Genomic DNA, 15,000 nt, shown 5'->3' on the forward strand with positions numbered 1-15,000 from the left:
AAAGGAAAAAGCGGCATGCCAGAATGAAGCCACAGAGCAGCTCTTAAACATTATGGAGCGCCAAGCAGACACACTCCAGGCGCTACTAGCACTGCAAACCAAGCAGTTCCGCACCCGCTCTCCCCTGCAGCCACTGTTGCAAAACTCTTTCCCATTGGCCCCCAGACACCAGCACACTCTTATCAACCTCCGGGCTCCAGTCTGTACCCGCAGCATTCCACTGCTCTGCCGTCACAGTCCAGCACTGTGGACTCCCAGTACCCACTGCACTCAACACCCATCCCTCTGCAATTTGACCCTTCTGAAGTATAGTACTGGCTGCACTGTATTCCAAAGGAGAAGGTTGGATATGATCCCTGGATATACACAAATCTTTAACTGTCCCAGGACCCCACCTCCTCCAGGGATCCTCCCTTTCCCCATGCCCCTGAGTGCTGAGGTCTTTTTGTTTGACTCTCTCCTCCGGTTGTTGTTTTTTTAATAAAAAAATCGTGTTGGTTTGAAAGCAATCTTTATTCTATTAATTGAAAGCAAACAGAGCCCTGCAAAGCAACAGACAATTATCTTAAACCTTCATATTGCATCCTCTGAGCCAATCACAATCACCTCCTAGCATTACAAACATTGCACTCCCGAGCATAGCAACAAATATTAGTGGCTTTCAGCCTCAAATTGCTGCCTCAAGGAATCCCTGATCCTTGTGGCCCCACGCTGCGCCCCTAATAGCCCTGGTCTCTGGCTGTTCAAATTCAGCCTTCAGGCGCTGAGCCTCAGCAGTCCAACCCTGAGTGAAGTTCTCACCCTTTCCTTCACAAATATTATGGCTATAAGCATAGGAATATTGTCATCGGCCATCAGCTTCCCATATAGGCAGCGCCAACGGGCCTTTAAATGGCAAAAAGCAAACTCGGTAATTCCGCACTCTCTCAGCCTGTTGTTGAACTGCTCCTTGCTGCTGTCAAGGTGCCCCATGTATGGCTTCATAAGCCACAGCATTAAGGGGTCTCCCAAGATCACAATGATCTTCTGGTCCGGGAAGAAAGTCCATGCTTGCAGCTTCCTGAAGAGGCCAGTGTTCCAAAGTATGCGTGTGTCATGCAGCTTTCCGGACCAGCTTGCGTTAATGTCTGTGAAACACCCACAAGCGCCTAGAGAACCATTAAGAAATACCCCTTCAAATTAATGTACTCGGGGGCTAGGTGGTCTGGTGCCAAAATTAGAATGCGTGTGCCATCTAGCACCCATCCGCAGTTAGGGAAGCCCATTTGTGCAAGGCCATCCACAATGTCATGCAAGTTGTGGAGTGTCATGGTCTTTCAGAGCAGGATGCGATTAACGGCCCTGCACACTTCCATCAACACCAGTTCAACAGTTGACTTTCCTACTTCGAACTGGTTAGTGAACGACTGGTAGCAGTCTGGAGTAGCCAGCTTGCACAGTGCAGTTGCCACATGCTTCTCCAACAGAAGTGCAGCTCTCATTCTTGTGTCCTTGCGCCACAGGCTGGGGCGAGCTCATCACACAGTCCCATGAATGTGGCTTTCCTCATCTGAAAGTTCCGCAGCCACTGCTCATCATCCCAGATGTGCATGATGATGTGATCCCACCACTCAGTGCTTGTTTTCCGAGCCCAAAAGTGGCATTCTGATGTGATCAGCACCTCTGTCAATGCCACAAACAATCTCGTGTCGTAGCTACTATGCGTGGCGAGATCAATGTCACACTCCTCTTGCCTTTTTAGTTTAAGGAATAACTCCACTGCTACTTGTGACGTGTTAGTCAGAACGAGCAGCATACTGGTCAACAGTTTGGGATCCATTCCTGCAGACTGAAGAGGAAGAGCGCACAGTACACAAACCGTTGAAAGATGGTGCCAAATAAGGACAGAAGTACAGGGATTGCTGCGATGCGAACCAAAGCATCACAGGGCATTGGGACAGGACCCAAGATGCCCCATGACCCCCTATGCCTTCCTACAAGTCTTAGCAGCAAAAGAGAAAGAGGTGCACTCCAGGTAGCTATTCCACAGAGCCTCACTCCGAATACCACTGCAAGTGTGGCAAGTGTGAACACGCAATTGTGCAGGCAGCTGACAGTTTGAAAACACACAACAGTGGTTTCCCTTCAGCGTTCTCTGAGCGGCGCTGTAACTGTGCCAGCGTAGACATACCCACAGAAAACTAATCATGCGCTGCAAAGCGCCAACCACATATTTGAGAATTCCACTTGCTTAGAATTCAAATGAAACATGACCCCTCAAGATCTGCCTATCACTCAAGACTGAATAATTTTTTTAATCCCTTGCAAACAAATTTAAGAGCACTACAATAAATCCAGCATATCAGAGCCAATTTAAGTCATCAAATGCATAACTCAAATATTGGGATGCACTGTATTTATATTGCATACACCACTGTGATATCTAGAAAAAAATCCAGTATGTGTGGCACAGAACAGGAAATGCACACAGATTTGCATAACTCATTTGTACTGCATAACTGAAGTAATATTTCCAGTGCAACATCAGCACTTCCTGTTTCAATCACATTCCAAGTAGCTTTTAGATATGCTCTAACTATTCAGTCTTCCATACACACAAGATTTCAGGGAAACAAGCCCATTTTGTACAGAATAAAATGCAGGTAAGAACTCCTACAACTAAACACAGATTGTGTGTACTTGATTAAACAAGGCATTTAACTTTTCAAGTCCTTGTTCAACAGTTAATGATTAACAATGTACAAAAGACTGGTTGAGATAAACATTGTATTTGGTTGCCAAATTGCACCCATCAATAAAAATGGCCTAGCAGAAAAGTGTTTGCACAATCCCACAATAATCACAAGCGCTAGGCAAAGTGTACACCCACAAAGTATACATATGTAGGATACAGTTAACAGAATATTTTTGAAGGTGTGTATTTACCCATCTGTTTTCACATAGTAGACCCTTTAAAAATTTTTACAAAGAATTTATTTTACTAGTTGCACTTGAGAAACAGCTGTTTGTTCCCCAACATCCACCACAAGAACTATATGCAGACAAGATTATAGGTTCTGAAATTAAAACTGAGAAATGGCAGATATTTCTGCAAGGTGCAAAAAGTTAAGCCAGTGGCTTTTAGCAGAAGTAAGAACTTCAAGATTTCTCTATAAATTACATAAAATAACATGTTACAGTATTTTAAAAATCTTACAACCCACAATTGCAGTGGGAACTTGTTAGTAGCAATCTCTTTTATAAAACCTGGATATCATTCTTTTCTGTACATATGTTCTGTCAAGATCAAGATTTCAGAAGGTTTTTCAAAGACAAACAGCTGCATAATTTACCAGGTTGGTGGTCTTCATCACGACTTCATTTAATATGAAAGACAAGTTCAGCACATCCAAAATTATAGCCCTCCATTCACAATTTTGTCACCAGTAAGTCAGCATTTTTACTGTAAAAATCACTTTAAAAAAAAAAAAAAAAAAAAAGGAGTTTAAGTCTTAGGAGTTGGTCCTGTGTAATTTTGGTGAACTGAAAGTTTACTGCCATTCTTCACTACAGATTGCATCTGTTTGAGATTTAGAAAAAAGTTAAATGGCAGAAATATTTATACTGAAAACAGTTACTGTACATGCAGTTGCCATGAGGCTGTTATAGTGTAGTTTATGGACTATGCTTCACACTGATAGAAACATCTTAACTTATCTACTCAAATTAGTTTATGGATTAGAAGTTTCATGATTGTCTTATGGAAGCCAATGAAATGGCAACTGAAGTCTTTCCTATTTCTTTTTAAACTGCTGGTAGCATGCAGAGTTGAAGTCATCGATCAGAGGGTGTTTTACACCCACCAACCCTCCCTCCCTCCCTATCCACCTGGCCAAAACATCTTGTGGAAAGGAGGACTCAAAACTTCCGACTATAGCTCCTTTGCCTTCAGTTGTACAATGTATTTCCTTGCTTGGCATTAGAAAAATATTCCCTTTGGAGTGCATTTTTCTTCTGCTGTGTTTAATTCTTTCCACTGTGACATCAAAGATTAAAATATCAGATAATTATCTAGAAAAGGTTATCTTATATCAATGCAGACCAAGTTATTGGCATTGCAGCATGAATTGTAAAATAAAACTAGTTATTTAGCAAGTTAGGGACATAACTTACTCTCTCAAAGCAACCTGAGATTTCACGATACTAGCAAGAAATTCATTAGCACTTAAATGTTCAAGGGCAGGATTCCCCTCACAATACCTGTCAGGCTACAACAGACTACCTGTATTTTACATGCCTTTCTTTTAGCTGTGGAACTGCCTTGCTAACAATATGCAGGAAGAGAACCATCTATTCTAAACTCCATATGAACATGGGCAGTGAGTATCGTAGGCGGGGGAGGCTGAGCCTTCCCAAACAGCCTGGTGTGGTCCCACCCACACTCCACCCCCAGACCCCTCCTGCCTGCTTCCAGTTCCCTTCCTGCTCTTCCATCATCCAGAGGCTGGGGCCGGCAGGCTGGGGCCAGTGCTCGCAAGACCTGGGAGTGCTCTGGGGCCAGGGGGAGGGGGGCTGCGAGCAGTTGCAGTGGGGATGCTCTGGCACCAGCAGGGGAGAGGGAGAAGTGGGACCTTGGGGAGAGGAGGAAGGGCCAGGGGCTAGCCTCCCCCAACAGCTCATTCACCTGCCGCCCATGCATATGAGACAAGAGAACTATCATCTTCATTAAAACTGAGCTTGTTGAAAACAGCAAACTTGCTTCCTGAACTCACAGGCTGGAGTACAGCAAAATGTAAGATTACAACAACCTCTGTCAAAAACCTGAAGTCAGAAGTCTAAGGTTATGTCTATACAGGGCCAGTGCAAGGAATTTTCGCGCCCTAGGCGAAACTTCCACTTTGCGCCTCCCCCCTGCCCAGCCCTGCGCCAGCTCCCCGCCCCCCCCTCCCCCCCCGGGCGCCCCCCCCCCCAGCTCACCTCTGCTCCGCCTCCTCCCCGAGCTCGCCGCCGCTTTAATTCTCCTCCCCTCCCAGGCTTGCAGCGCCAAACAGCTGATTGGCGCTGCGAGGCGGGAGAAGTGGAGTGGCGACCGCGCGCTTGGGGAGGGGGCATAGCAGAGATGAGCTGGGGTGGGGAGCTGCCGCACAGCTCCCCGGGCCGGGGGGGTGGGGTTGTACCTCAGGGCGGAGGAGGGGGGAGCTGCCGCAGGGCTCCCCACCCCAGCTCACCTCTGCTACATCCCCTCCCCAAGCACGCCGCCCCCGCTGGCAATGACAATAATTGCATGGAGCGGCCGCTGTGCTAGGAGAGGGAGTCTGAGCCGCACGTGTCAGCGCGCCGCCGGCAGCCCAGCTCAGGAACACTGGGGAAAAAAAAATTGGGGGCACCACTTTTTGGCACCCCCAAATCTTGGCGCCCTAGGCAACCGCCTAGTTTGCCTTAATGGTAGCACCGGCCCTGTGTCTATACTAGAGACCTTACAGTGGCACAGCTGTACCGATACAGCTGCACTGCTGTAAGGTCTCCTGTGTAGCTGCTCTATGCAGACAGGAGAGAGCTCTAGCAGCATAATTAAACCGTCCTCCAACAAGCGGAGATAGCTATACCAACAGGAGAGCATCTCCCACTGACAAAGTGCTGTCCACACCAGAGCGCTTCCATCAGTATGATTTATGGGGGGGGGGGGGGGGTTTTTTTCACACCCCTGAGTGACAAAGTTTTACCAGCAAAAGCGCTAATGCAGACATAGCCTTAGTTAGGCCAAGTGCTTAAAGCACCAAAAGGTCACTAGCAGAAAGAAAAGTCTTGGCGATTTGCTTGCCTAATAAATTATATAAGTTAACTGTAGCCTCTGTTGCAGTCTTAACTGCAGGTGCAAGCCCACCGATACGGGGGGGACAGGCCTGAGGTCTGGAATTGCTGTCAGCGGGCATGTGCAGATGTGTGACTCTAATTTGTTTTTACTGTAGTCAACTGTGCTTGGCAAAGACCCATCAGCATTGTGTGTGTGTATTTTTATTTATATATAAGCAGCCCATGAGTTACAATGGAGGTATCTAGAGTTCTGCTAAGGCCAGACCATGTTTTCTGATTAGTGAGATCTTTTAAAAGTTGTTCTCCCCCTTGCTCCCCCAGACAAATCAGCTCTAAAACTGAAAATTTTGGTTCTCTGCTTTTTGATGCAATAGCTATAGCTAAAACATGCAACTCAGACATATGCCAATATAGGTATAGGTTACAAATAAGTATGCTTTTGAAAGGTGCAATCTTAGTTAACATTAATGATATATGAAAAGATCAGTAAAATTTTAGTAATTTAACAGATATTTAATAAATAGCATCATTTTCAAATGTGCTGAGCATCCGTAACTCCTGTTGACTTCAAAGGGCTTGCTGTGTTTGTCTGCCATACCTACTTCCTCTAGCCATCTAAAGCGGGGTGGGCAAACTACGGCCCCTCAGGGCTTTGGATCCGGCCCCTCAGGGCTTTGGGGAATTGCCCACCGTGGCGCCATGGGCCCCACGCCGCTCTCAGAAGTGGCTGGCACCACTTCCCTGTGGCCCCTGGGCAAGGGGGCAGTGGGCTCCGTGTGTTGCCCTTGCCTCCAGGCACCGCTCCCTGCAGCTCCCATTGGCCGGGAACGCGGAACCACAGCCAATGGGGGCTTCGGGGGAGGTACCCACAGGCGAGGGCAGCGTGTGGAGCCCTCTGCACTCCCTCCCCCAGGGGCCGCAGCACTTCCTGGAGCTGCGCGGGGCCGGGGCCAGGGCAAGCATGCAGGGAGCCTGCCTTGTCCCCGTGCGCGCCACTGCCACCCCAGAGCTACTTTAGGTAAGTGGCACCAGGCCGGAACCTGAACCCTGCCTGCACCCCACCCCTGAACTCCCTGCCCTGAGCCCCCTGCCGCACCCCACACCCCTCCTGCACCCTTGCCCTAAGCCCCCTCCTGCACTCCGCACCCCTGCCCTGAGCCCCCCATACACCCCACACCCCTCCTCTGCCACAATCTCTTGCCCTGAGCTCCTTCCTGCACACCGCACCCCGTCCCACACCCCGCACTCCCTGCCCTGCATACAATTTCCCCACCCAGATGTGGCCCGCGACCCAAAAAGTTTGCCAACCCCTGATCTAAAAGGTAGTCTACCATGGCTATCAGTCTGGTACCTTTCACCATCATTAGCCTTCACTCACATACTTAAAGATTATAAATGGGACAGATTCTCTTAAGGGTCTACATTGACCGTACCCATTGGTAAAAATCCCCTGGGAGAGGAAGCTGCAGCTCCGTGAAGCAGCCACAACACCCCCTTACATTCGGAGTGGAGGGGGGGGTGCGCTATAAGGGGCCAGAAAACCCAAAAGAAGTAGGCAATACTGGCCAGGAAGGAGACAAGGTAAGCAGGGCTGGGGAGCCTGTCACTATAATACTCTTATTTCTCACCTTTGCACAGCCACTATAGTCCCCTGGGAGAGTTAAAGCGAGTGACCACATGAGTGGGGAGAAAAGCAGGAAGCATAGCAATGAACCACCACTTGCTCCCCATCAGAGTAAATATATCCATTGCCCAGTATAGGGTGCTTAGCTGTCCCAGGAAAGTAGTTTACAGAAGAAAATAGGACTAGTTTCATTTCTTATCTATATCCAAGGTACTTATATGCCCCCTCCCCCATCACCACAGTAACTGAGCACCCCACAATTTTTAAAATATTTATCCTCACACCCCTCAGAGGTACTCATTCCCATTTTACAGATGGGAAACTGAGGCAAAGGATAAGCAACTTGTCCAAGGTCACATAGGAAGCCTGTGGCAGAGTAGAGACTTCAACCTACATCTCCAAGTACCAGGCTTGCCCACTACCACTGGACCATCCCTCTTCATATGTGTTTGGCAATCACTCCAAAACACGTCATTAGTATCCGCAGCAGTGAAAAGGGCTTAAAATATTTACCATACACCTATTAACTAGAGGCTAATGCAAGAGAGAGATGGAGCTCTCAAAAATGATCCAATGACAGCTCTCAGGTAGAAATCATGATGGCTTAGCTGGCTCAGCTCTCAGTAGGACACTGCCAAATAACATCTTTGGCAGGATGTCATCACCCCACCCCATCTTTTATATTAGCCTGTGGCTAGAGGTCTTTTGACGTCTGTGTCTGATAACTTCATAAGGACATGAAAAACTCAAGATGTTGCAGACCACAGAACAAATCAGAGCTGCCATGCTAAAATCTGGAAAGCTGTATCAGACCATAAAGCTAGGATTGATTAGTGTTTTGAGTTGTGCAAATTATTTTCACATTAGCATGCATTTGTCTGAAATATTACGAGAGAGATTTCTGAAAGGATGCAAAAGAAAGTAGTAATATCTGACTCAGAAGGCAGGGGAGAGAGTAGAGCAGAATACAAAATCTGAATACAGAAGAGTGATGTTATATTATGCCAAAGGTTGGTTGTTTGTTTTTTAAATGGTTGTCTAATGTTAGCCTCCCAAATCCTTATTTAGGCAGTAAATAAGTGATCTGATTTCCAAAAGTGCTGAAACACCAGCAGTTCCCTTTGAAACAAAGATCAGAACCATTATGTACATTAAAGTATGCAATTGGGAGCCTAAGTTTAATGCAACCTTAAAAAAAAAATTATACCTATCTCTATCTATCTATCTTTGCAGGCTACATTACACTCTTCCTGTGGCCAACATTAGCTGTTTGAAACTTTTTGACTTGGAAGGCAACTGTATTAAAAAGCATTCAAAACATGTAATAGTTAATTATAAAATAATACCCATACAGAATTGTAATTCTTCCAGTTTATGGTTAATGCTGCAGTGCTATATTTTTAAAACCCACATTTTAATATTAAACTGATAAATACAGACAAATGAAAATCTATCCTATAGCATTATTTTCTTTTGTTAATTATTAACACTAACCATCCAGCTCTTAAAGAGCAGAAAATAAGTAAGCCAAACTGAGCCGATTCTATATATGGCAACTGAAACAAAACAAAATTCCTAGAACATTCAGAAGTTTGAAGTCTTTTGTTTTTGCAGATGTTATTTAATGCTGGAAAGGGGATGGCATTAGTGCTACCATTTCATATGGCTAAATTGGACTATGAAACTAACCTTAAGAGGTTCAGTGGTTTTTATATTATCACTCTTCAACGCAGAGGAGAAATCTCTCAGATTGTTAGTCAAGAAAGATGTATAAAACCAGGGTAATTCTAGCACTCATATTTGAGTAATATCTAGCACATCAATACAAGAAGCATAATAGTACTTTCAAGTATAGGGCCAATGATAACAAAACTTCAGAGAAGTCTATGTAATTATTTTACCTACCATTGCTAGAACACCTAAGATTACTGAAACAAAGGTGAGAAAATGTATATGAAATTGTCCAGTTTGTTTACTTTGTGCATAGTCAGTTCTCCCCACCCTCATCACACACCTGTTGGGGTGTGAAGAACTTCCTCCTTTACCCTCCCCCCCTCCGCCGAAAAAAAAAAAAAGGTACAGGAAAATGTGGTGTAAACCCAGGAGAGTTGGCAGGATAATGCAGAGACAGTATCAAAACCGGTTTTAACATTGTTCTTTTAACTGACTAGATTTCATGTCCCTTTCATTAGTTCCCCACTCACTCTATGGCCCTTCCACATCACTTTTCCACCACTGCCAATACCACGCCTCACACACATGTGACCACCGCCCTAGCAGCAGGTCTAAGCGCCTACAGATTTGCCCTCTTTACTCGTCGTTAACTCTCGCCCTGCTGTTTCCTCCCTCGGCCGCTCTGGGTTACTGTCAGTTTGAAAGGTGCTCTGCTCTTCCCCTTGCGAGCCACTTCCTGGCTCACGCTAAGGAAGGACTCTGAACCCCTGCCCGGGGCCACGTGCTTCACTGTGTAATCCCACCAGTCACTCATTGTCAGAGCTCCTGCCAGCGCCGGGCTGCTCGGGCACACCACCGAAACCAGAGCGCACTGGGGCATGGCGCTGGGCTGCGCTCGCTGCCGCCGGGCTAGAGGCGGACACCTGTGCAATCCGCCCGGGACTCCCTGACCCACAAGGCGGACTAAACCCCCTGCTGCAGCCGGGGGAGGGGGGCGCGCTATTTCCGACACGCAGGTAACTCGCCTCCCCCAGCAGGTGCGTACCTCGGCGGCAGCCTGGCAGCGAGCCCAGCCCTGCCCCGTCCGCGCGCAGGGAGCTGCGTTTTCCCCGCACACGTGTCTGTCTCTGGGGCACTGCAGGGCGCAGGGGGCCGCCACTCACCTGACTCCCAGCGCTGGGCTTGGAGCTGCTGCCTCAGCCCCGGGGAGGCTATTAAACCCCGACCTCCACATTCCGGCCACAGCCCCCCCCCGCACACCAGGGTCACCGCAGCCCCCCGCGTAACCCAGCGGCCGCAGCCGGGAGCGGCGTGCAGGCACTTACAGCCATAGCGGGGTCTCTGCAGCTCCTCATGGTACATCCTGGAGGCTGCTCCCACACACACCGGGGGAGCCTACGGGGGCGCGCGGTGCTGGCACGCAACCCGCCGCTCCGCACCCACAGCCGGGGGGGGGGAAGCTTCTGCCCCACTGTGGCCCTGCCCCCTCCTGCAGCGGGAGCCTGCCTGGCCCCGCTCCCCCGCAAACTCAGGCTGGGCTTGTGTCTAGTCCCGCCACAGCCTCCCAAACTTCGGGCGCGCAGGCTACTCGGTGCAACTTCAGCCCTTCCTGGTGCCTGGCCGCCGCTGTCTTATCCGCTCCCTCCCCCTCTCTGATTTGCTCTCTCACTCTGCGGAGGGGGCCGGCCCTTCACCTGGGTGCACCCTGCCTCCTGCCCAGGCTGCTGTGTGCGCTTACTCAGCGCCCTCCTCCCCCACTCCCACCCCGTTTCCTTTCTCTCCTGCCAGCCCCGTTATTCACCCGAGGGGAAGAGCCGCCGGGCAGCGACCCCTACCGCCCGCAGCCGGCCAGCGCACGCCGGCTCCAACCCTCTGGTCCCCCCCTCCCGGCCTTCCAGTCCGCCCACAAGCACTTCAGCCGCCGAGTCCTGAGGGAGGCGGCAGGAACCAGCCATCCCCAGCTGCAGCAGAGCAGCAGCCCGCGCACACTGAAACCAGCCCCTGAGTGATCTGTCAGCCTGCTGGTGACAAACCTGTGGCTTGTGCGGTTTCCAGCACCGAGGAAAAGCACTAGAAAGGAAACAGAAGAGCAAAGGAACGTGCAGCCTATTTCTGTCCCAGCTTGTTGCTCCGGTACAAATAGGCAAACACCCTGCTTCTCCGTTTGGGGCCCTTCCCCCCAAAGCCATTTCTTGCACGTGAGTGCTTCTTACTAGAAAGAAGCACAAAATAAAGAGCTGACGTTGCAGCCCCAGAAAGGCGGGGCAAACTAGCGGCATAAATAACCGTCTGTTATAAATATGAAACACCAGGCTTCTCTAGTTATATTTTTTAAAAAAAAACCTCAACTGAAACAATCATTACTGAGTTGTCATCTTATGTGTAAATAACCATATTTAAACGTGTTAGTGGACAACCCCTGTTATAATACTATTTATCCTTGGCTGCATGGACAAAAAAATACCCACAACACGGTAAAACATAGTAGAGAGCCACGTTTTAACCATGGCAGAAATGTAGGCTAAAGCATGGCTCTCTGAAATGTTTATAACATTTTCCATCCACATAAGTAATATATAATAAACCATATTATAATGTGTTTTGCCCCATGGATGGGCCTGGTTCTCATTTATACTCAACACTGCTCTGACAGTGCATGGGAATCTTAAGGTGGATGGAAATTACATATGTGCTCATGTTAAAGTCCCTGTATTCTGCCGGAATGGTAGCCTTAGTGTAACTGACAATGAGTCCTGGATATCTCTGGAGAATACTGGTACTAACAACAGGGTTCTTGCAGGAATATATTTCATCTCACCAAGGTAACTCGGGTGAGTTGGGCTGTCCTTTATCAGAGGACCCAGAATGTTAGATTTAGGCTCTCAGCAGTGGGACCCACCTGTAGGAACTCTCAGAGAATGTGTCCAGTCACTGCATCTCTTTAACTGTTGCCAGAACTCATCATAAGTCCTTCCTGTTTAGATGAGTGTAATCATCACCATTTACATTTCCAGTGTTCCCATTTGCCAGTTTGCCCAGTGTGGTTGGGGTTGCAATGAGGATCTGCAGTTAGGGAGCTGGACTTCGTTTCAGATTTAATGTAGCTAGTAGGTGTATTTTTGCTTGTGGGTGTTTATATAAATAAATATAAAGACTTTGTTATTTCAAAAGTCAGGAGAATCCAAATGAAAACTAAAACACACTTTAACAAACAAATAAAAAAATCAGTAAGCTCCTTCCAACACCATCAGTTCTGTTAAACGAGTAAAGAAACTTTCGTTGTTAAGAGGGAGATTTAGGTTCTTTTTATTATTCATTAGGAAGTTTGTTTTCTCTTTGGCACTGTTTGGGAGTATGAAATGGCCCGGAGGAATGTGTGACCTCTCCTACCTGTCTGCATTGGGGCCAGGCCTTGCTGCTGGAAACCACTTATTTAGTTCAGTGTGTAACTGATTTGTCTTATCTGCTTGTTTTTCCCTATGGAGAGAATATAAAAGGGGGCAGGGGGAAGATACATATGCTTTCATGAATATCATAGCAGTTCCATTGACCTATTTAGGGCCTATGTTCTCCCCTTCATTAAGGCAACCAGAGGGAGCAGAAAGTGGCAGAACTGGGTGGGGCCCATAGAAGAGGGGAAGGATAGGGGTGAGTCAGCAGCTAGGGCTGAAGCTCTGAAGAATAGCAAGCCAGGGTAGCATCATTCTATAGTATTTCCTTATCAGCCCAGCAGAGATCTATATAAGTCTTAAGCTGCTGCAAGCAATATTAATACCAGCTTCATGCTTGCAACCTTGTTTGCACAGGCACAAAGTGCTGTGAAAAGAGCAAATGGCAGCACAGCTTGCACAGGAGGAAGGGCCAGCCATCACCAGTGAGAAGATGACTCCCCATAGACCCACAGGGTACATCTACATGACAAAAAAAAAACAACACCCTGCGGCAGCATATCTCAGAACTTGGGTCTACAGACTTGGGCTCATGCTACAGCTAAAAATAGCATTGTAGACATTCCCACTTGGGCTCCAAGACCCATCCCCTTTGCCAGGTTTCAGAGGGCAAGTCCACATCCCAATGGGAACATTGTTTTTAGTTTAGCGCCATAGCACAAGCCCTGCAAGCCCAAGTCTGTAGACTTGGGCTCTGAGACTTGCAGCAGTGGGTGATTTTTTGCAGCGTAGACACACCCAGTTTCCTCTCCCCACAGAGCTCTAAAATACCCACGGTTTAAAGGCAACACTGCTTCTCTGTAGCCTCCCACCCCAAATCTCTCACTTCTGAGGGTATCTACACACACACACACACACAATCTTCTGACTCGGAACTGGAAGTGTGTTAAGCCTGAGATAGTTTATCCAGCTGGGGGGTGTAGGTTAGAGCCACAGCTCCACTGTAACTTGGGTTGGAACCCACCCACTTTGTAGTAAGGATTCAGGCTACAAGTGCTGATAGTCTTCCAATGCCTTCCCATTCCCACCCCCTCACCCCACAAAGGATAGACAAGTTCTACAGCAGTTAACACAATTGACTGGGAAAGAATCCTAGAGTGTCTCCGCAAAAAGAATCATGGGATATGCCCCCAGACACACACACGTGATGCAGAAACAATGAGGACACAGTGATGCAGTTAGCACTTTGCAGTGGGGATGCTCACCCCCATGCTAGACTAACCTGGGTGCTCAAATCTAGGCGTCAAGCACCCAGGTTAACTGTGCAGTATAGGCATAACCTCAGGGGAGCATAAGGAAACTGTTAGGCAAACCTTTCAGAATTTTCTTGGTCTTCTATTCTGCATCTACAAATATGCATAAAGGATAAGATGTGGACCAAGATTCGGAGAGTACACACCACTAGAAACTATGACATACAAGGTGAAATCCTGGTTCCATTGACTTCAAGAGGGTCAAGCTTTCATCTACACTACCCTGTTATTGGAAATACAAATATGGAATGTGTATTATAGGTAATTGCTGGTTTTGATTGTAATCATGAAGACTCACTGTACTTTAAAATATCTGACTGAAGTTTAATTTTATGATTAAATGTTATTTTAAATATATATATTCAACTTATTTTAAATGCAACATTTTGACAGAAGAAAGAAACTGATTACTTTAATTTAAAATGTTTAACCTAAAAGAATGTGATTTATTTGTGCTTTCCACTGCAAGTTGCTCATAAGCAGTGTGGAAAAAAATGCAAAAGATCATTGAGAAATATGCCATATTTCATGATAGATGGAGGAATTCATCTTGTTCGCCTCCAAGGATTTTATCCCCAGGAGGACAGTATAAGTTGTAAGTATCATGCTATAGTTTAAATTCCAGGTGTCATATTGTCATGGAAGAAGGATGTGGAAAGACAGATCTATTTTATTTTTCTGTTACTGCTTGACAGTGGAAAACAACTACCAATAAATACCAGGCAAAGTGCCAGTTTCATTTCCTCCATTTGAAACTGTGCCAGAAGAGTATTAAAGTAAAAAGTGAGACCAGCAAGCAAGAAATGTTTTTAATGGAGCATTAAAAAGGGTTGGTGTTTTGTTTTTTTGTTTGTTTGTTTTTAGGAAAGGGATGACATTGGAAAAATTCTAGACGTGCTTTTAAAAGTGTTATTACAAAACTCTATTGACTGCAATGGGGGTCTATCTGCATCAAACACAGTGCAGGATTGGAACCATAGAGAGGACACTATTTGCTAAAATATTTGTCACTTCAGTTACAGATGCATGATACTCTGCAATCCTCTGGTTTTTATTCAGGAATAAAAGTCAGTGAGTTCAGTAAGTTTTTGCCTGAGACAGCAGAACTGGTCCCATAGGCCCCAATTAGCAAAATATTTAAGCATGTGATTAGCTTTAAACATGTGACTAGACCCATTCCTATTCTGCAAAGCACTTAAGCCTGTGT

At 46.8% G+C, this 15,000-nt stretch overlaps 1 protein-coding gene across 2 annotated transcripts in view; it reads right to left on the bottom strand.

The window, feature by feature from the left end:
* The window catches only part of IQGAP2 (IQ motif containing GTPase activating protein 2), a 230,985-nt gene extending 220,487 nt beyond the window's left edge, over window positions 1-10,498 (bottom strand). For both annotated transcript variants that reach the window (XM_024194115.2, XM_024194113.2), the window contains exon 1: window positions 10,417-10,498. In XM_024194115.2, the coding sequence (XP_024049883.1) occupies window positions 10,417-10,453 (37 nt within the window). In that variant the 5' untranslated portion in view covers window positions 10,454-10,498. The remainder of the gene's footprint in view (window positions 1-10,416) is intronic.
* Window positions 10,499-15,000: the final 4,502 nt, after the last annotated feature.

Source organism: Terrapene carolina, unplaced genomic scaffold (assembly GCF_002925995.2).
Source record: "Terrapene carolina triunguis isolate 2854851 unplaced genomic scaffold, T_m_triunguis-2.0 Scaffold69, whole genome shotgun sequence".
Taxonomy (NCBI): domain Eukaryota; kingdom Metazoa; phylum Chordata; order Testudines; family Emydidae; genus Terrapene; species Terrapene triunguis.